The following is a 22286-nucleotide window of genomic DNA, read 5'->3' as shown; positions in this document are numbered from 1 at the left end:
GCCATGGTCAAAATGAGGTCTTTTGCACTGGGTGTCAGATTATAGGTTTGATTGCAGAGAACCGAAGTCCTGAATGCCTACTTAATTTAGCATTTCAAGATCTACTCAGAACTTTGCTGGATGAGGTTCAGAGTTTACAACACTACTACTATACCATCTTCATAAAGCACTGCCTAAATGAAGTATTTATATACACAGCAATGATTCATTATACCATAAGCTATTGCTGATTAAAACCAGTAAGCTGCATTTAAAACCTTGTGCACTTATAATCAACAGAAGGGAAGGATTCCTAAAGGCTTGACCCACTTCCGATGCAATTTGACCCAATTCACAGTAGTGATGTTCCATTTATATTTTATCTGTTGACAGGGATTAATCCACCTAACAGATCAGCTATTGATTTCTACAGAACAGCACAATTTATAGAATCATTCCAGATGAAAAGGAGAAACATCTATTGTTCAGTTTTGTTTCTCTTTTGCCTCCCCAAGAGGATTAATTATATAACATAATTTTCAGTAGCAAAAAGGCTAGCTTTCACCCTGAAAAATGAAATGTGGATGGCATAACCTTCCTGGTAGTGAGCTCTACTGACCCAGTGTTACTTAGACCTACCCAATGATTTTGCTGACCTTTAATCTAAGTATTCCCCTACATTCTCTATCTAGCCTCATAAGCATGGACTAGAGGCGAAAATCCTATCCCTCAGAATGGCAGCTAAACTGTAGGAAAGGAAAGGAAAACTACCATCTGTACAAGTCAGGGAGCTTTGCTCCTGTTTTAGACCTGTATGGGGCACCCATATCTTTTTGTTTAGGTAATCAGTGGCAATTTCTTGAAAAGAAGTTCACAAATCTCAGGTGAGGTCAGTTCCTAGCAAACTCATATCATCTGAGAAAAGGGAAATCACAGGAGAATATTCTAATCAAATCACAAAGGATTTTACCATTTTTTCAGAGACTGATTTTTACTGGGCCCCTACAAAGACTGGAAAGTAGAGATGGTGACAGAGGGAGCATACAGAATGCTGTTTATTCTGGGTGTGAGAGAACAGTATACGTACAATGCTGCTTTCTATACAAAATTTAATGTATTCTAAGTGCCTAGTATTTTTACCAAAGAAAGAATTTAATCTGGTTTTCAAGGTCTGGTTTACTAGCAGCCCTCTGCTTTGTAAAGATACCAACAAAGATGAATATTAAAGGATTGACATGGGGGAAATTCAGAGAACCCTGTAGTTTTTGTTTCCTTTCTGCCCATCTTGTCCAGCTTTCCTGTTTCAATATTAGTCAAGAAACTTCTTGTAAATGCTAAGTGGCAAACCATTTGACAAAATTAGAGTAACATTATGAAACATTTCAACTCTGCTTTCATCTTCATCCTGAGCAATGTAAAACAGGGACACAATTTCACTCTTAATGCAAACCGACTAAAAGCCACTCTATGACCTAATCTTTTACCTAGTTAAAAAACTGGGTCTGTCAGCACAGAGTATTCCAGTCTCTTTATCTGGACCTTGAATGAGCTTACCTCAGCTGCCTGTAACTTCTAAAGAACTAGAGATTTTCAGCATTAGTCTATTTATACGTTAGAATAGAAGGAGAAAATATTTGTGAGCTTTTTACCTTTGATCCTGTAATTGCTGACTTTTGAGTGCTTGGTTTATGCCATGCACATGTCACATTTCACTCTCTTACTCCCACCTTCCTTTTTTGTTTGGCTTGTTTTTAATAATAGTTTCAAAGCCAAGAAGATGATAGGAAAGCAAGCAAATGGAATATACCTAGTCTTAAGTAAAGCATTTCATAATATTTCACTCTAAATTTATCCAAAATGATGAGAATATGAATGCCATCTGAAATGAATACTGATTGAATGAGTGTAAATTACAGTCATTAAATCAATTATAATGTAACGAAGGATACTGCCAAGCCACTTTTACACCTGTTCTTTTAGTCTATGTATTCTTGAGCTGATGAAAGCATAAGGCAACAGATACTGCTAGAGCCCAGAAATCATCTTTTTTCTCACCACCCCGTGCATCCGCAGCTTGCACTTATCCGGAGTTCAGGAAAAACACTGCAAATCCTGGAACTGAAACAAGCATAATTTTAGTGCATGCCAGGAATTCATAGCTGGCAGTAGCCCTTGGGCTAAGGGCACCTTCCCCTTGGTGCCCAGGCCTGGCTATGGCAAGGCTGTTTCAGGGGAGGAGGCTGCACAGAATTCCTCAAAGCTGTCGTGGATGCGGTCGTGCGCGTTTCTGCTGGAAGCTGCTGCCCAGCAGGAGGAGGCACGTATGCAGATTGCAAAAGCTCAAGTTATTCTTCCAGTACATCTGCCAATGGTCCTATGGGATACAAAGTCCTGCCAGGGATGGTAGCTGGATTGCTTTGTATGGGTGCATCTGTAGGCAGCAGAAAGAGCCTTTTCTTCCAGCGTCTCTGCCTATGGAAAAGCAGCCAAGGTTTTGCTAAATGGGAGAGCCTCAGGCCAACTGCCACAAATAAATTGGACCTGACGGATCATTTAAGATAAACTTTTCTTCATTTTGGGATGTCATGCTAAAAAAGTCTCCACACAAAATTGCACAAGGCAGAGCTGAGGAACTTTGCAATGTTACTACCTAGGCCATTCTTTTTTAATGCAGTAAAAGACCAAGAAAACATTATAATTATTCTGGTAAGATCTCTCCTGTCAATCACAACAAATGTCCAAGGGGAGAAAAAGCTTGAAGAATTGCTTGGATGCTCAAGCCTTGAATTACAAAGTCAAGAGACGTGTATTTCTTTGGCTGCTTCATCTTACAAAACAATTTTGTAAGATTTCAGATTTGCTCCATTTGGGGAGAATCCATTTTGGGTAGCATTCTCAAAATGCCTAAGGTCTTTTCAGAATGCCTATAAGTCTTGCAACTCTATTCTCTCCGCCCTTAACATTTTACGGTTTTTATTCCTTGTATTTAGTCAGTTTCTTCCATAAGTGTAGATAGGTTATAAGAAGGCTAAAAAAAATAATATTGAACTTTGGTTAAAAAAAAAATTATTGAAATATGAATCCACAAAGGAAAAAGAAGTGTAAGTCGAGTTCAAGCTCAGAGCAGGGATGAAATGTTCTATTTATCTGCTGGTCCATGGAATCAGGAGGCAGGGAATCAGCAGAGCATTCTCTTTCCATAGAGCACATGCTTATGAATTTATGACTCTCGAGCCCAGAGTCCTTCCCAGACAACATGCTGCTGTAAACCCCAATGGTTCCAGAGCCAGCCCACAGTGTGAGTTGCATGCACCAGTGATTTTAGCCATCACGACACATCATCAGCTGGCCTAGAATTGTCTAAGACTTGGAAGGCTTTCAGTGATTAAAATAGGCCTACAGTGCTGAAAAATGAGCCTGTAACACACAGGCAATAATCTAGCATTTGGCTGAAGGTTATCATTTAGATTGTCATCTGAATTTATCAAACCTGGATATGAGCAGCTAAAAAGCTTTTGATGATCGATGGCTTCCATATGCAGCTGCAAACTTAAATCCAACTTAACATTTCCAGGGTGTGAAAATCCATGAATGACTTTTCAAAAATTTTGCTACCCTTTCCGAATTCCACAAGCCCTTCATCTATTTACTGACCTTTGAGATTCACGCTTCAGGGGCTTTTCATAGTCTTTCCCTTTCAAGGGGAAAAGCACAGACTAAGTATGTGAATAACTTCCTCCTTTTTATCAGGCCCTCTCTCATTTACCAACACAACCCAACGTTCGCCCGCTGTAACACCACACTGCCACAGCCACACTCCAAATGTCACATTAGCAAAGTCGGGGTAAAATCACTTTCTGTTACAACACTTTCTGCACTGACCTTTGGAGGAGCCAGAATGAGAGGAAGCTTTAGGTCCCCTTGCTCTGAGCAGGGAGCCTCCCCTTATTTTGCCTTCTAAACGCAATAACATGATTCGTATTCAAGAGCCTGTTGGAGTTGCCAACATTTTACGAATGTGCAACAGCCCTGCACGTTCTGTGTCTCTCATCCTGTAACTTATGTGGTCCAAGAAGTCTTGTAAGAGTAAAACTGATTGCTAAAGGATCTGGGTCTCTCTACATAAAAAACACCTTGTTCTTTCCAACCTGCAGGATAAGGAGCACAGGAATCTTCTGGTGGCGAACTCAGCTTTCCATTTTAATGCTCTTCAGGAATGATTGTGGAGTTCTTTGCCCCACTGGGCTTATAAATAACGTGGCCTTTTAAAATGGCCAGTACAGAGAGTCTGTATTATTAATTTGAGACCTATAGCATTCTTTTAATTGTGACAAAGATACGCCATGGCTTTATAATAGATGGGAACATATGTTTTCCAGACAGAAGCCATCCAGCCTGCTCAGCGCAAAAGCCACTGCACAGGAGAACTTCAGAGCATACCCTTTCAGTGAGGGATTACTCTTTTCCTCCTTCTGCAAACCAGCCCTTATCAGTAGCCCCGAGATGATTTGCAGTGGCCCAGCCACTGGCAGGGAACATGTGCCAGTGCTCCAGTGTTTTCCGTGTCAAGCAGGGCTTCTGAGCCCACCTAATGAGACCAGATCTGGTAAAATGAAAATTATTATTTTATCTCCTATGAAAAAACATATATGTTTTTGTATAGAGATATGTAATTTATATCTCCTGCATAAAGGATTAATGAGCAAAGATTGCACACAGTCTGTCAAGGTCAAGCATGGCCTGGATAGCTCTGAATTATATAGGCAGAAAGCAGCTCAAGGAGGAAAAACGTGGCATAAAGGTTAAAAAAGGGGAGGAGGAATACAATGAGAACACAGTGAGGTATTAAACAGATTTGTGTCAGTGACTAGGGATCATATAAAATAAAATTTAGTTTTTTGCACAAATGACAGTTCCATATTCCTCTGCCTGACTATCATTCTTACCTGTACACTATTAATTCAATGCATTTTTCATTTTGGCAGTAGTTTCAACTAAATCACTGCTAAATCAGCTGTGGTGAAATCACTTCTTTACAGGTAGATGCACTAGATCTATCTATTGAAATTATTTATGAAGAATTCATATCTTGTCGTCCACAACCATTAAAGAAAAAAATTATACATGTCCTCCACTTTGTCCTCCACAAATACCAAGATGGATGGAATAACAGGCAGACATTTTTCTCAATAGTCCATAGTCATGTTCTGCCTTTAGGTTCAATTTTTGAACCAGTTATTCCAGAGTAGGAAAAGTATGACCCAGTCTTTTGTTTCAGTGTCAAGGGGACACTAGAGTCCATAGTAAGATTTATAAAGATTTTTTTGCCTAAGTCCTAAATATCTGGGGTGGTTTTTTGCCTCCCAGCGCCTGCAAGAAAGAACTCCAGAAAACGAGCTTGCTTCCAGTCATCTTGTATGACTACAAAGGATCTATATTGCCACTGGAAATAAAAATATGGAAAGCTACTGTTTTCCTGAACTGGCATCCCTACTTTGTTTCTTTTGAAAGTGAGGTTGATATATTCCTGTTCAAGCAATTCAGCAAGATTTACTGAAAATAAACAGAAATTTAATGAATTTAATGTAGTTATTTTAATTACCATGATTCAAGCCAGAAAATAAATAACACCTGTACTCTTGCAGAGTATTACTTAAGGTCAGACATGAAGGAAAAAAACCCTTCAGAATAAGTTTTTCTCCTCCTAAATCTATAAACTGGATATGCTCTTTTTCTACTACCTTGTTTGCCTCATCAGAATCCTTTAATTACTGAAGCAGATTGCAGCAATGATGTATTGAAACAGATTGTTTTTACAGAAACTAAAATGCCAGCTTAGAGAACAAGGTGCCAATACAATGACTGTATGATCAGCTACAACTTCGAATTACATTAGCACTTGTAATGACAGAACAAAACCAAACTCTGGTTAGGATACAAAAAGACAGACTAGTAAATTTGAAAAGCGATTTAGTCTTTTTGTGCCCTTAACAAGGAGCTAATATCTAGATTAATACTGTTCCTGTCCTCTCGAAGGTTTAATACCAAGGTCTGCATGAATTCTGCAGCACAGGATTCAATTTTTGGATTCACAACTGCCTTTGATCAACTACACAGTAAACAAACCTCTCTTCACTGTTTTTTAAAAAGTGTCCTTGTTCACCTCCCTTGTCTGTGACAGCTGTCTGTCATCTCTGTTCTCTCATAACATTGTGATAATATTGCTTACCACACCAGAAGTAGTTGTCTAAAGGAAGTTTTTGTCAAATAAACTTTGCTATAAAATTTAATTGATTTAAAGATCTGTCAGGTGTTATAATGTTCTCTCAGTTTCTCTAGCCTACAGCTACAGAAACCTTTACATGCTGATACAGTAGACTATCAAACAATATTCCATTTTTTTGTCTGTTTGAATGTTCTAATATCAAGTAAGAAACCTGTGTCCTTTTAGTGACCTAAATAAACTTCATGTTCTTCACTTCCACTCATTAAGAATTAAAGATGTCCTATTTCACAGGTTTTTATCTCTTGCAGAAATATTTGAACTTCAGGTCAGGCATGAGACTGCAATAGACCACATTCTCTACTAAATAACAAAATATTTTCCCATAATATGCGTATCAGAATCTGGTGCATTTCTTGTAAATGTTCTAGCTCTTTATTCCCCTGTGGAAAATGTACTACAGCTCCTTGAAGAAAAAAAGCATCTCTCCAAGATGCTGAGGGGAAAGCCTTGCCAGCTCACAGTTCTGCAGAGAGCAGCAGGTCAGGCCAACTCCACAGCCCTTGGGAGAGACTCTGCCACTCTTCACAAGACTAAGAGGACTGGGTGCTGAAAAGGTGGGACAGCTTTGTACATGATCTGAAATGCAACATCCAAATGAGTTAATTCAAGTAGAGGTAGGATTCTGAAAATAGATTGCTAAAAAAAGATTATTTTTTGAGTTGTAGTAAGAGTTGGAGGGCTCTGGAAAAGACAGGTGACAATTCTTTCAGATCTTTCTCAGACAGCATAGATTAAGGGAGGCACTGATTTCTCTTGTTTGCTGGGGCCAGATACTCCAGATAAATTTTGGAGAGACAAATTACTTTATAATTATCTTCTATTGCTTTCAACTTTTTTTTTTCTACTGCTGTTACTATTGAAACTTAGTCCTTTTTCTTGGTATTTAGGCCCTAAGACACTTCTGTACAATATAGCAAAAGAGACCTATCGGTTCCTATGAAACACTTTGCACCTCAAAGCAGGCAGGATGAACTGAACTAGCATCTTATAAAAATGCAGCTATTTCTATATTGTGTGTGCTTGCCCCAGTAATAATTATTTGCACGGTGCAAACCACCTCTCAAGGGATGAAGTGCTCTACAAAGCACAGGCACAGACATAAAGTGCTAAGTAGGTCTCCTGTGCTCCTGGCAGGTGCCTGCCTCTCAGGCCTGGGGGAAAATAATGAATCCAGTTCTTCATGCCTCTCTCTTGCTTATTGCAGCTTTGGGTGGCACAGGAGGACCCAGCTAGACTTAAACTAGCTGGCGAGGATGCTGAGAGCTGCAAAGCTGCTGTCTCCCATAGCTGGGCTCCCAAAGGAAAGGTTACCCACCAAAACACTCACTCTGCTCCTTGGCAGATTCCCAGTTTCCCCATCTGCTCCGTGTTACTGTTGCTACACTGCCAGCAGCACCCCAGTTCAGCACTTTAAAGCTGGAGCAGGTAAAACAATAAAAGCTGCCGTGACAACCAAGCCTTGTGGCTTGTAGCCACATAATATTGCTTGTTCCAAATGAACAGGTGACTCCAGCAACTCCACACACTTAACTCCTTTAATCTTTCTTTATAAGTAATGCCCTAAGAGACCCCCAAATTTCTCCAGCTTTTATTTGTCCTTTCTCCAGTTGGGAAGTGTACCTGCACAACTTAGGTACCTGAATGTCACTACAATATTCCATGTTGATTTATAAAAACAAAACAAGAAACAAAAATCACAGTTAATATTAAGTAATACCAATACATCAGAATACAAGAGGAATACCTGGCTCAGGGGAAAACATCACTGCTAGTAGGTATGAGGGGGAGGAAAAAAAAAAGATAAATTGAACAGGAAATGTATTCAAAATAATCTGACAATAAAAAGAGAAAACAGATAGGAACATATACAAAAATACAGTCTCCTTTATGCTTTCATCTGACAGAGAGACTGGTATGAAGGAGTCTGAGACAACAATAAAATGACAGGTGATAGTGCTAGTAAGGTACAGAGTAGCATACAAGAGAAAAACGGTATCGGGTATACAGAGTGATTGGTACTAATTAAATAAAAGCATCTGGAGTGAGACCTTAGACTTCCTCTGGCAAGTTCTTAAAAAATATTAGTGATGTGCTCACTGGTGAGAGGCTAAGAGGCCTAAATGTAGTAGAACAGAATCTTGGGGATGCAGTTAAAATAAAATGGAGATGTCATTCCATGGTGTGATGCATGGAGGTGGATGTTTCAGTGCTACTGGTGGCTCTCAGAATCTTGCAAAACAGGGAATAAGAGTATCAGAGGTAGTGGATTAGAAATATAGAACAGCTTTTAGATGAAAAAACTAAATGGACAACAAGGACTTGAATTTCTAAAAGTCACTGAGAGGAGAGATCTGTGAAACAGGAATGAGATGAAGAAAATAAGACAATTATTTACTGCTTCTCACATTACAAGAAGCAGGGTATGCCAAATTAAATTGTGAGATAGCTGGTTTTGACAATAAAAGCAAACAGATGGAAGGGCTTAAGTCATTATATGTACAATTATTTTTTTCAACTCTTTGTCACTGAATGTGTTGAAGGCCAAAAGTTTAAATGGATCCGTGAAAGATATAATAAATTGCTAAAGACTAAATCCACATACAACTGTTAAACCTGTTAAACCAAGTACAACCTCCAGGTCTAAAAGTAATGAAAATGCTTGCTTTTGAGCACTGAGATTCTATAATAGAGAAAAAACCAATTCCATACATGCATAGTCCAATACACATACCCATAAGTGACATATGCTCAGTAGCCATTACCAGGCTGATGCTGAGCTGGACAATTTATCACCTGACCCAAAACTTCAATTCTTCATGCACAAGACATACAACTAATTATGGTCAGATCCAAACAGAATCAGGTATTGCAGCATTAGGCACTGAAACACCAAAATCTCAGCTACCAAAACCTCTGCACTCCAAATCCCACTCCAAATCCAAATCCCTACAGACAAGGGAAAAGTTTTCAAGTTCCAAAATCAAGAAATATTGATAGACTTCTTAATTATCAGTGTGGGTTTTTTAACATGTGTTAAAAACAAGAAGAATGTGTTAAAAAGAAGAATCTTTCTATCAAGAACTGATGGGGAGTTTCTACTTTAAAGCACATAATCAGTAGGGGGGGGGTGCAGCACTTACAGTAGCTATTTAGATATAAATTATTAGAGGAGTTATCATAATTTGGCAATCCTGGGTTTAATTCAATTTTGCCTGAGGAGAACTGTAATTTTAACCTCATTCTATTTATAACAATGATATACATATCTCTGGATAATGACTTTCATTATTTGTCCTCCTAAAAATCTTCTACAACATAGGAAAAAAATCAAGACTGATAGACTAGAAGACAAAGGGTCTGAGGGTCTGAAACAGTATCTCATTTGTAGTTATGATCCTCACACGGATGAGGGATCCAAGACCCCAAAATTACTTCAATTAACACATTGAATTTAAAGGAAAAAACAACCAAAACCACAAAACTGGTGTTAGAAGAGAAACTAAACCTATAACTACACCTCCAAATGACCTCACCATCACTCTAAGTTTTCATGCTTATCTTAAGTCTCTTACTAGAAACAATTCAAAGAAATACAACAAATGGCATTAGTACCATCCAGTGGACAGATTCTTGTAAGTAGTGTCAGAATCCCATAGCCTACAATATAGAGGGCAATAGTTTATCACTGGATACAGCTGACCTAGCAGCAACCTCAAGATGTAATAAAAGTCTCATGTTTTTTTCAGGGAAAAGACACAGTAAACACACCACTCCAGAGGGCTGTTTAACTTCAAAACTTTCAGAGGTTTTATGCACCTTTCAGAGTTTAAATATAATTTTCATTAGAGAGGGTTTCCTAATTTGGGGCTTAAATCTGCACTGTTACTTTTTAAGCCCTTTACTTCATCTAGCCAATGAGAGCAGGACAAGCAAATATTTTAGTGACAATCGTCATGTATTTCATCTTCTCTAATGGATTTCATCTTCTCCTTTCTGAATGTCTTGCTTCTCCTCATGAGGTCCACTTTCAGTCCTTTGTCATCGTTACACACTTTCCTCAAATAAGCACTAGACACAGTAGTTAGCTGTAGTGTTTTGGCACTGGGTAGATTAAAAGAACACTATTATTTATTCATGCCAGCAGAGAATTTGGGGTTTTTACCTTTTCATGTTTTTTTGCTTGTTTATGTTCAGCCTGGGACCCAGTGTAACTCTTAGTCATGTGTAACTATGGCCTAGTGAATTGTTCCCCATTTTCCATCTGTGTAGCACTTTATTCCCAAAGCAGCACTAGGCATTTGACCTAAATAAACTGCATTCTTGTTTTTCCTGATTACTTCTCCAGCTTTTAATATCTTTCTCAATCTTTGTCTATTCCCCTTGAGCTTGCTGGCTCCCTCAGAGACCATTGTTACATTTGATAATTACACATTCTACTACATCTTTTTAATCAGCAGTGACAATATTCAGTGACTCCACATTCAGGGCACACCCTTTCAGAACTCTACTTGGTGGATTCCTCTGTATGAAGAAATTATTCTTTTCATTGAAATGGAACTTGAAATCAATTTTCTGAACACCCTGTAATTTCATACAGATGCTGCCATCAAACTGTTAAAAAAACCATCACTGCCAACAGGAGAGGGAAGTGGCACTAGTGGCTATTCAAGGTACTCCTCAAACTCTAAAAAAGCACAGTATTTTGAAGGAGATTTTATTCTCACTTTGTAAAAATGCTGTAGAAGCAGAGAAATCAGAATACACTGGCTCTGGGCATTTAACAACACATTACAGATATATGATATTTAAAAATTGAATTTTCAGAGATGTCACTAAATATTTCCTGCATTATATTACTCCAACATTACCACAGAAAGAAAATCCATGAACTGGTTCTCTGGGATATATACTGGATGGATCCTAAATACAAAAAGATATAAATTCAAAGGCAGTTAGTCCCATTGTTTATATGAACTCCAAGAGAAGTAGAATCAAAAGTAGAGTCTGCTGGACTGTATTTAGAATAATAGAAAAAAAATTTCCAGGGTTGGACTGATGCTCCTAGAGAACAAGACACAGGTGATTCTGAAGAATTGCTCCTTCATTGAAGCAGCTGATGACAGCAAACAAGTCAGAACTAAGCGGATGAACTGAGACTCCAGAAAAGCAACCATGGATTCTTTTTTCACCTTGCTCTTGACTGTAGACAGGCATTTGTTTGTCTGTTTCCATCGATAAAAAATGAGAGAGGAGTATCTGGGGCTTCTACTGCAGAAATTCAGTAAGGCATTTCTAAGAAGACCAACAGTGTTACACTTGAAAAGCCATGTTCTCCCTCTTGCTTGTTGAAGACCAGCCTTCAACACTAATAAATGCTGCATCATATTACTTGGCCAAAGGAGCTGAAACTCTTAAATTCTTCACACAATGACAAAGCATCCATTTTCTTTATGTTTTCTCTACATACAGTACCACAGACTTTTGCTCCTATCTACAAGGAGCATGATTTATGCACATTTCAATGGTACTTGTTTACAATTCAGTTTTAATTTTCCTTTTGAATCTATTCCAGTGCGGAAGTCCCTTAGGTTTTCTCTAATGCCTGACAGAAATAGGAATATGACTGAAAGCAAGGTGCCTTTTAGGGTCCAGACAGATAAATCAGAAAAGATCTGCCAAAGTGAAACGCTTGGAAGGACAGGTATCTATTTGTTTCTGCAGCCTCCCATATCACAGCAATCTACAATCTCAGTTTTGTTGCTACCCTCCCTTTGCCTTGATGTGCACACAACAGTTGCCAGGAACCTCTTTCAGCTCTCAGGAGCCAAAAGATTTTGGCCATCTACTTCAACTACGTGTCTGAAAATGAGAATAGTCCTCTAATTGCACCCATGGAAAAACTGGCAGTCATTTGGAAGGATGCCAGCTTCAAACATCGCTTGGATTTTTGAGCTAGACTGACAGACTGCTCTTTATTTGCTAGTAAGGTAGGGCAAGAAAATGCTGTTACATGTGCTTTGTGTCCTCTGCTGCATACTAAATCATTCCTGGCTGGTATTCATGATCTATAAAGCAGTAAATAGTTCGGTCACAGCTATCTCTGGCACCATCTGTTTGACCACTTGCAAAACTAACGGGCTGCACAGAAGCTGAAAAAGAGACATGACCAGCATGAGGTTGGGAAAAACTGTATCTAGATGCAGTATTAAACCAGCCATTCAAAATTTCATCACAGCGTGTCAGGCATACTCTAGTTCCCCTCTCAACCCTCACAGGCTTGTTTTCCTTTGACTCTGGCAGACACGGCTGTTTGCTTTTACCATAGCCAAAACGTTTGCATGTAGTCTCATTAACACCAAAGTTTCCAGCAAAGGACAGAAAATGAAGCTCCTGAGCCTACCCAGCTGATTTTCTACCCTAGCAAATGAGGAACAGAGTTGTTGGCCAAGGATTCATACTTCTGATATATGAATACCTGTTTACCTGGTTCCTTTTCCAGCATTGAACTATTTGCAATAACTGTGCATTTTGATTCAAATTATTAACAAAACTATAAACCTGTGTAAATAAAGAAATGGCTCTTCAGGTAGAGAACACTACAGTTTATGATCCCCAATTATTATGTTCAGATCACAACCTACTGATACATTTAATATATGCTATGCTCATAACTACAATATAATTACTGTTTTTTTCCTAGGAATAATTGTGATTTGTACTATATTCTAAAAAAAAATCCCAACCCAAACCAAAACACTTGTGTTGCATATCTGTCTCAGGCTTGACAGCACCTAACAGCAATAACTACAAGGAGAAAGCCCATTTACCATTTTAATTACTGGATTTAATTAACTTCTTTCCATTATTAGGAACTTCCCCAATCATCCAAGATTTATTAAAAGTTAATGTGAATGTTTCAGAAAGCTTCCTGACCAATGTAGAATCCTTTTGAACAAATTAATAATTTCTACATTTATACTGCAATATTGAATATAAAACCCTTTTATAATAACAATACCGATGAAAGAATGACAGAAAAAAATTGTTAATGCTTAGAATATCATTTATAGTTAAAAAAAGATATACTACTTTAAGTAGAATGACTTTCATCTCTGTTATATTGTACTGCTCCTTATTTGTATTTTTCATCTATTTTTTCGCCAATTTTTTAATTTCCAAAATTAGGAAGACACAAAACAAAAGATCAGGCTTCAAATGTGCTGACAGACTACTGCTTCTATGAGAATTAATACAGATCCTCTCCTCCACAGGATTTTTTTCTCCACAGGTATTTTTTCCTGTAGGCAAACTGGAAACCTTTGGTTGATGATCAAAATCCCGAGTAGGTGCCTGAATCCGTTCTGAAATTCAGTGATCTAATTGCAAGTAATTATAAAATGTTTTCATTGACCAAGCAGTACTTCAACTGATGGTAAGACCATTGGTATTAAATAGCATCTGATGTAAAACTGAAGCATTATAAAGAAACTCAATTTTAATGGTTGGAAATAAAAATAGATATAAAATCAGCTATTCTCGACTTGTATTCCTCCTCCAAATTAGTTCAGAAGATACTTGTTGCACCTCCCCATTATCCCAAATCACATCCTTAATGCTCAGAGGGAACATGCCAAATTTCCTCCTCTCTCAGATGTTCTAGAAGAGTACACACAGCTGCCTTAGGTGTGACATGTAAGAGCTCCTTCAGACTTCGAAGGAATAAATAACTCTCATAAAATCCCTTTTACAGTGTTTTCTCATTATTCTTTCATGTGACTGTAAGCAATGCTACTATGAAACAAGGGGGGGGGAGTATGTGAAGGAGAATGAAGAAGCAGCAGCAGTATAAGCAATAAGCAATCAATATTTATCACTAGTGTTGAGGGAGAATTTCTAAATTCTATTCTCATGAGATGACATCTGCGAAGTTTCAGTGGACTCTCCAGAGAATATGAGTTAATGGCATCAGTTATACTTGTGAAGGCAAGAGCAAGCCCAAAGATTGCTTCAGTAAATTAGGATGGGTGACAGATCCCCCCCACAGCATTGCTGTTCATTAATAATAATGCCCAGACAGCAGACAACTTCTTTTTAAGAGAGGAGACTCTGTAGCTTGGTCAGCACACTATGTTTAAACTGATCCCCTGTAGCCAAAGGGAGTGCAGGCTTTCTCATGCTCTCTCACTAACATTTTGCCAGCTTACTCACTACTCATCTCACGAGACCATCCCAATGCAAGCATCTCCAGTTTTATCTCAGCCTAGGAACAAAAACATGAATCCCATTCTACAAACTGTAGAAAAAATCTGTAACATGTCTCCTAGGAATCACCACTTATGTGGAAAACTCTCCCAATCCAGTGCCTCGTCCCAGCTGCAAATGACCCTTCAGAAATCCTCACCCTGATCATCCTCAGAGCATTCCCTGCAGGAGCAGCCCAGGCTGAGAGGATGCAGCAGGCTTGGCAAGTCTCACTGTGAAGTGTGTTGTCTCCAGGGTTTGGGGTCAGTGGTTTGTGTCCTCTGCACACTGAGGGTCTGACTCCTGAAGTGATTTTTGCCAAGCACAAATTATTATTATGTCAGAAATTATTCTTCAGGGAGCACAAACAGTAACTTGAAGGAACTTAATGGCAAAATTATCTCTAAATTCCTCTTTTAATCAAGTTTTCAGAAACAATTGTACTAAAAAGTGGATGCTTAGATGATCAGTAGAGTTTTCCAACAGCTGTTGGCTATTATGTCAGTAGCTTCCACAAATATGTGGATTTTCTTCTAGAAAAATTCTTGGAAATACCTGGGAATACCTCAGATCACTCAGGGTTCAAACCACAGTGTATTAAGCAGGTTGCAAAACTTACTAAGTACCTTCCTGCATCTTCCAAGCAGGATCTTTTCAAAATAACTGTACATGTTCAAAATGTGCTAAAAGCAATGCAATTGGCACACAAGTTTGAAATGGCATAAATAAAGAAAATTAAATAGTTTGCAACCTACCTTGGAACTGTGTAAATTTGATGGTTCCCATCCTCTCTCCATTTCTGAAAACAACTTGACCCTAAATAAAAATAAATAAATATCTTAAAAGTTTTGTAAATCTCTCCCAACATAGTTTCATTAGCACAGCAATCATTTTCCATTCACCATTGAAATTACCCAAGCAAGGTATAAACTGTGAAGGTAGAAGATTCAACCAATGCTAAAAAAACTCAGTAACACCTCCTCAAAGCTTTCTTCCACAGATTTCAAATTGCCTTAGAATGCTAACCAGTGTTACTGCCCATTTTTTTTTAATGATGGAAACTGAGGTACAATGAAGCTGGTAAATTATTGAATCTCAGATGATAGATATGCAAAGAACTGATTTTCACTGTGTCACTATTTTTATCAAGGATATGTAATAGCTGCCAAAGATCACACAAGAAAACCCTTCACAAGAAAATACTTCTCCAAATGGCCTATTGTCTACTTATGTCAATGATTATGGATATGTGTAGCTATTGTGTCTTGGTTTTGTACTACATCAACCTATTATTCTTTTTAAATGTAATGCCTTTAAGTCAGTATTACTCTTTTTTGGTGCTACTCATTGTCACTCTTCAAAATAATATTCATGTACTGATGAAAACATCTCACATTACTCTGGCAAATTACTCCCACCTTTCATCCCATCTTTCTGATTTAAATTAGGAAAAGTTCTTTTGAAATTTCTTGCTTACTTGAGCTATATTTCATTATTAAGTATGAAAAAGGGGTTTTCATTCATTTATGCTAAGTTTTTTTAATATTTTGAACCCACAATGGAGTGCTGAGTGCTGCCAATTCAGATTGCTGTTTTACTGCCTCCTCAGTTTGGTTTATTATGATAGCCATTAATCTTTGCTTTTGCAGACATCAGGATAAGAGAAATCAAATTATAAGCATGTAAGGCTACAATAAATAACCCCTTCTCGTCACTAAGGGACTGATCTGAAGGCATCAGGATCTCTTCAGGTTTGGAGAAGTAATATTTAATATCTCTTCATTTGCTGGAAATACATCATAATCCATTTGGCTACTTGTTTTAAGTGGCTCCTTGTTTTAAGTAAAAAATAATAGAAAGTATTAAGGACTTGTAGACATGCTGTGCAAGCATCTTGCAGACATATTTATATGGTCAATCCAGTCTTAACCTTGCTAAATTCTTGGTTTTGTGACCTGTGTCAGAGATTTCTAGAGTTACTTTTTTCCCTGTGTGGAAAAATTACTTTTTTCATTTGACTTTAAATTTACTGCCTTTTACTTTAATTTTTTTTAGTCTTATTCTTTTATTACAAGATAATAAGATTGTAAATTGTAGTCTACTAGAGTGCTACTTACAGATAAACACAGTAAGAATCACTGCTATCATCTATGAAGACAGTCATCTAAGACTGTCATCTATTATTGATAGTATAATATACCAGCTCATGAAATTTTCTATTCCAAGAGCAACTGGCTTGCAATATTATCATTGCTTCTTATAAAATCATCCACATTTTCATCATTCAGTAGGACAGAAGTACACCACAAGCATTTCTCAACTAAAGATAAATACATACATTTTCAATGACATGTTCTGATACTATCAACAAAACATAAATCAGATCTGAATCTTCTGAATAAATGTAAAAAAAATTGATTTAAACAATACAAATAGAGTTACAGTTTTGGAAGTATTTGTTTTTATCAACTTCCTGCTGCTAAGATTATGTGGATTATACTGATCTAAGCACTAGACAAATAAAGGTATGGATAGTGCTGATGACAGTTATGGACCAATGTCCTTCTTACCTGCAAAATTACTCAATCACAGTGGTTTATTTTCATTAAAGCTGACTGGCAAAATACTAAAAAGTAAAATGTGCTATTAAAAAGAGTAACAATTTCTAAACACGATTTAATGAGTTCTGCCATTACCTCAGGTATTGTTTGCAAATTATGAAGTTTGTATGTTACACATACAGATATTAACAGGAAAAAAAATGTGATTTGGAGAAATTATAACTGGCTACTTGTCCCATGTGTATCCCAGCAAAAAAAATCTGTTTTCAAAAGTAAAATCAACAAAACCCATGTCAACAAGAAGCTTCAAAGCAGGACTTTCCAGTGCAATCCATGACAGTGACAGTACACAGGCATCAAAACTTCAATCAGAGCTGCACTTACTTTGCCTACATATCCATACCAGTTCCAAAAGTAACTGTGAGTATAAAAACAAAACAAAAAGCAAAACAAACAAACAAACAACAACAAAAAAAAAAAACCCAAACAAAAAACCCCCCAAAAAAGGCTATCTCAGTCAATTTTGGGGTTCTTGAGCTACATATTTACTATAAAGTAAACCATATAAATAAATGCACACAGAAATACCTGAAAAGCAGTGGGATAACTAAGATGACTGAAGCTATAATTTTAATTTAAACCAGCTCATTTTTGCCAAAGAAGAATTAAAACTTTCCCTTTAAGTTCCACGATGTGCTGAAATTAAGGTGTATTTGTGATTCTGTATTTTCCCTATCAGACTAAGTCAAATAAAACTAAGAGTCAAGGAGGGTGAAGCACCACAGGACAGCAAACATAAGAGCTTGCTAACCCCCAAGGGGAAGGTATTTCCCTCCCATGTTGCTCCTACATCTGTCCTACACCTACCTGCTGCTAGCTCAGCACTATTAGGTCTCTATGTGAGCTTTCCTTGCCTATTAAATCAGCAAAATATATTCAGTGTTTTTGTTTCATTTTGCATCATTTTGGCAGGTCTGGGAAATGTTGTTTCTGAAGTGCTTTCCAGGGCCAGCCCCAGAGCCAGCACAAAGGAGCCCTGGAAAGATGCAAGTGCTATCAGGAAGAGCTGGATGGGAGGGGGTGAGACACCCTAAATCTGTCCCATCTCCTTTCCTACCAGGCAGCCCACACAGCCTGCTATTCACATGTTACATGTGCTCAATCTTACTCATACAAGAGTCCTTAGCCACAGCCATGCCTTTCCTAGACAGAACATAACAGCAAGCTGGCATTCTGTGGGTCATGGCTCCACAACTTCTAGGCAGTGAAGAGCTACAAGCTGTAATTCATAACCTCTTAGCTCCTGCCAAACATCATGTCTGTGACAGCAGTGCTTTTAGATAAAGGGAATATGGTGTAGTCTATCAAATCCCACAGCTGAGAGCAACCCAGCAAGCTCTGCAAGTGTGACCTCATTTGTGAAACAAAAGAGCAAGCTTCCAGTTGGGGACATATGCTGCACAACTCTTCTGGTTTCAGCCCAGTGGCACCACTCAATAGCTGGAGATGAGCTGAGCACAAGAGATGTAACCACGGTGCAAGAGAGGATGCCAGGGAAATGGCAATAAAGTTGTCATCCCCCTGTTGGATAAAGAAGTAGTTGTCACCTTTGGAATACTGAAAAGAGAGCAGAAGGAAGACGGTGACAAGAATTAAAATGCTCCATGAAATCAACAATGCTCCTTTTTAGGAAGAAATTCTTTACAGAGAGGGTGATCAGGCATTGGAATGGGCTGCCCAGGGAGATGGTGGATTCTCCATCCCTGGAGGTTTTTAAGAAGAGACTGATGAGGCACTCAGTGCCATGGTCTGGTAACTGCAGTGGTAGTGGATCAAGGGTTGGACTTGATGATCTTAGAGGTCCTTTCCAACTCAGATGATTCTGCGATTCTATAAACCTGTGATCACATATCCACTGTGGATAAAATGTTTCTAGAACATTTTCTCAAAGCAGAATCAGCGACTGCTGCTTTTCAAGCCTTGAGACTATTTTGAGAAAAGGTGTTTCTGTCAAGATTTTCAAGATTGAAGATTTAAATTTGAAATATTTATGATCCAAAGGGATTTTTTTCCATGACTGTTTTCTCTCATGACACTTTCTAAAAGATTTGGGTTACTGAACACTGGTGTCTGGAGAGCAGCAGCAGAGTAGCTCAAAGAACAGGTGTGAAGCACAGCTGAAAGATCTGGTCTCTGCTAACATTTTCTTAATGAAGCAACACCATCATTCTCATCTAAACAAATGCTTGTGTTCTAGCTACGACAGAGCAGACGTAAAACAGCAGGAAAAAAGGAACAGGAAATGAGGAGGGAAAATGCTTACTTCTAAGCTATCTGTCTGCACCAGAGGAATAATAGCTGAAAAATATACTCTCAAAGAAATAAGTTTCCCAGGCACAAAAACATGGGTTTTGGAGAAAGACAGTGGAGATGAAGGAAGATAAATTGATAGAACAGAAGTACCCAGAAGAAAATCATGACAGTGATGGAAAAGAAGACTGAAACGTGGAATCCAGGTCCTTTTCCACCAGGCAGCTTTCCAACCACTCTTCCCCAAGCCCACAGAGGTTGCCTGGGGTTGTTGTGACCCAAGTACAGGACCCAGCACTCGACCTTGTTGAACCTCAAACAGCTGACCTCAGTCCCTCAATCCAGCCTGTCCAGGTCCCTCTGCAGAGCCTTCCTCCACTTAAGCAGTTCAAAACTCCTTCCCAACCTGGTGTCATCTACAAACTTACTGAGAGAGCACTTCATCCCCTAATCCAGATAACTGATAACTATATTAAACATAACTAGCCCTGACACTGAGCTCTGGGGAACACCACTTGTGACTGCTCACCAACTGGACTGAACTCCACCACAAGTCTTTGGTCCTTCCCAGCCAGCCAGTTTTTTACCCAGCAAAGAGTACACCCATCCAAGCCATGAGCAGCCAGTTGCTTGAGGAGAACACTGTGGGAAACAGTGTTAAAGGCTTTACTAAAGTCTAGGTAGACAACATCCCCAGACCTTCCCTCACCCACTAAGTGGAGCACCTTGTCACACAGAAGGAGATGAGATTCATCCAGCAGGACCTGCCTTTCATAAACCTAAGCTGACTCAGCCTGATCACTTTGCTGTCCTGCATGTGCTGCATAATGACACTCAGGACAATCTGCTCCACAACCTTCCCCAGCACCAAGGTCAGACTGACATCCTGAAGTTCTCCAGATTCTCCTTCCAGCCCTTCTTGTAGATGATTCCACTTAATTCCCTTGTAAATACAGAGTTCCAGTCAAATCAGTCTCTTCTTTGCAGAAGAAGGTATTCTTTTTTTTTGCCCATCTGCACTCTCTAAAACTCTTTTTCAGCTTTATTATGGAAGGCTATCTGTAACTGAAACACAGACGCCCTGGCTTTGTAGAAGGGTGCCTCTATTTCTAACTAATTGGTTGATATATGAACTTCACCATATTGTGGGCAGAATTTCATCACTTTTTTTCAGGGAAGTGGAAGAATGAGATGGGGAACACACAGAATTTCTTAGGATGAAATTTTTTCCCTACATCTCAGCAGTGCTCTCTGTCGTCTCTTGTCTTTACAAAAAAAAAAAAAAAAAAAAAAAAAAAAAAAAAAAAAAAAAAGTGTGCTGTTGCCAGCACAATGACATGAGATAAGCCCTGACTATGCTGTTCCATTGGATTAGCATTTAGATGCACACAATTTTCCAAAGCTATGCTCAAATGAGACAGCACAATTACAGCATTTGTTTTGGCACAGGAAGCAAAAGTATGATTAGTGAGCATCTGAGCACTCTGTTTTACACACAAAAGCACGTCTGAGGGAATAATGTTCCTGACAAGGTACCAGCACTTTATAAGAAGGTGAAGGTGAGAAAAAAAAGTTTCTAGCCAGAAAATCATGCATCAAACCATATTGCTTTTGCTGGTCACTGCAGGTGAAGAAAGAAGAAACTTTTATGCTTTGCCAGTCATTAACATGCTTTTACACATTCAGCTAGGCTTATGATTAGTACAAGGCAGAGCAGATAGATGCTCTTTCTTTGCCATCCTTTCTTGCCATATCATTTGTAACCAATAATAGAGCTCTTCTGTTAGGTGAGCCATTTCTTCCTGTGCCCATGTAAACTCTGTTGGCAGCCTAAAACATGGTCATCAGTAACAGCCTTAGGCTTAAAAGCCTGTCAAGAAAGAAATTAAAATGAAACATATACATTCGAAAAAACTTTTTTGGAAGCTGTTCTGAATACTTCGGAAATCAAAATGACTGGAACTGGTTGCAAGAAACAATTTCAAGTCTAGTGATACATGTAACTGATTGCTGACTATTTAGCCAGTTTTCTGATCTATTCCTGGCCTCTGAAGCATGAGCAAAATAATCCCTTTACTCTTAACTGAATCTCTGACAGGTATGTGTAAAAACATTGATGTAAACAACCTGTCTTTCAGGGTGGCAAGAGAAGAGAAAATAGTCTGAAGCACCGGGACTAGAAACTCAAGCCCTTTTCAGTGAGTATTAAAAAATAAATATATTAAAAAATAAATATGAACTGCTGAGGTGACGTGGAGAATTGTTCTTTTGAGGTTGAGTCCCTGACGGTTTCAGTTTCTATCTCTGTGTATCTGTAGAAACAGCAATTATATTTCACCACCATATTTTTTCTTTTTTTTTTTTTTTTTTTTTTTTTTTTTTTGTTTGGGTTTTTTGTGGCTTTTGGAAGAATGAATGAGAAGAGATGGCATAAAGCCTTTGAAGGACATTGTATTAAGCAGCCATGCTCTCTCTTCAACAGTCCAATTTCAGATGCTGGTCTAAAGTAATTTCTTCCATTTTCTTTAAACTACATTAATCCCAGCAGAGAGCACAACTGCACAGGCTGTATTTCATCTGTTCTGATGATGACCCAAAAGACTGAAAGTGCCACTGCCTACTCTCTGAGAACTTCTCACTGCCCAGGCTCTGTCACCTCCACTGGACCCAGGAGATTACTTTGTTTACTATTTTCTATCTAAGGAGCAGGCAGCATATGCTATTAGCAAGGTCTTTGTATCCAAAGTAGAGCACACTGGCCTTATTTACATGCAAGAGCTGAGAGCATTATTTTCAGACTTATCTAAGTGAGTAACTTTAATTCAAGACTCCCTTAATGAGAAAGAAAAAAAAAAAAAAAAGGAAAAACAAAAAAAAAAAAAAGGCACAAAGAGCAGACAGCTTTACAA

General features: G+C 38.4%; 1 protein-coding gene across 2 annotated transcripts in view; it reads right to left on the bottom strand.

Annotated features, from left to right (window-relative positions):
- The window catches only part of GABBR2 (gamma-aminobutyric acid type B receptor subunit 2), a 474092-nt gene that overhangs the window by 194989 nt on the left and 256817 nt on the right, over nucleotides 1-22286 (bottom strand). For both annotated transcript variants that reach the window (XM_071736906.1, XM_071736907.1), the window contains exon 8: nucleotides 15262-15322. In XM_071736906.1, coding sequence (XP_071593007.1) covers nucleotides 15262-15322 — 61 coding nt within the window. The remainder of the gene's footprint in view (nucleotides 1-15261; nucleotides 15323-22286) is intronic.

The sequence above is a fragment of the Heliangelus exortis genome, chromosome 2, assembly GCF_036169615.1.
Source record: "Heliangelus exortis chromosome 2, bHelExo1.hap1, whole genome shotgun sequence".
NCBI lineage: Eukaryota > Metazoa > Chordata > Aves > Apodiformes > Trochilidae > Heliangelus > Heliangelus exortis.
Note: the sequence above shows the minus strand (reverse complement) of the source record. Positions and strands in the feature narration are given on the sequence as shown.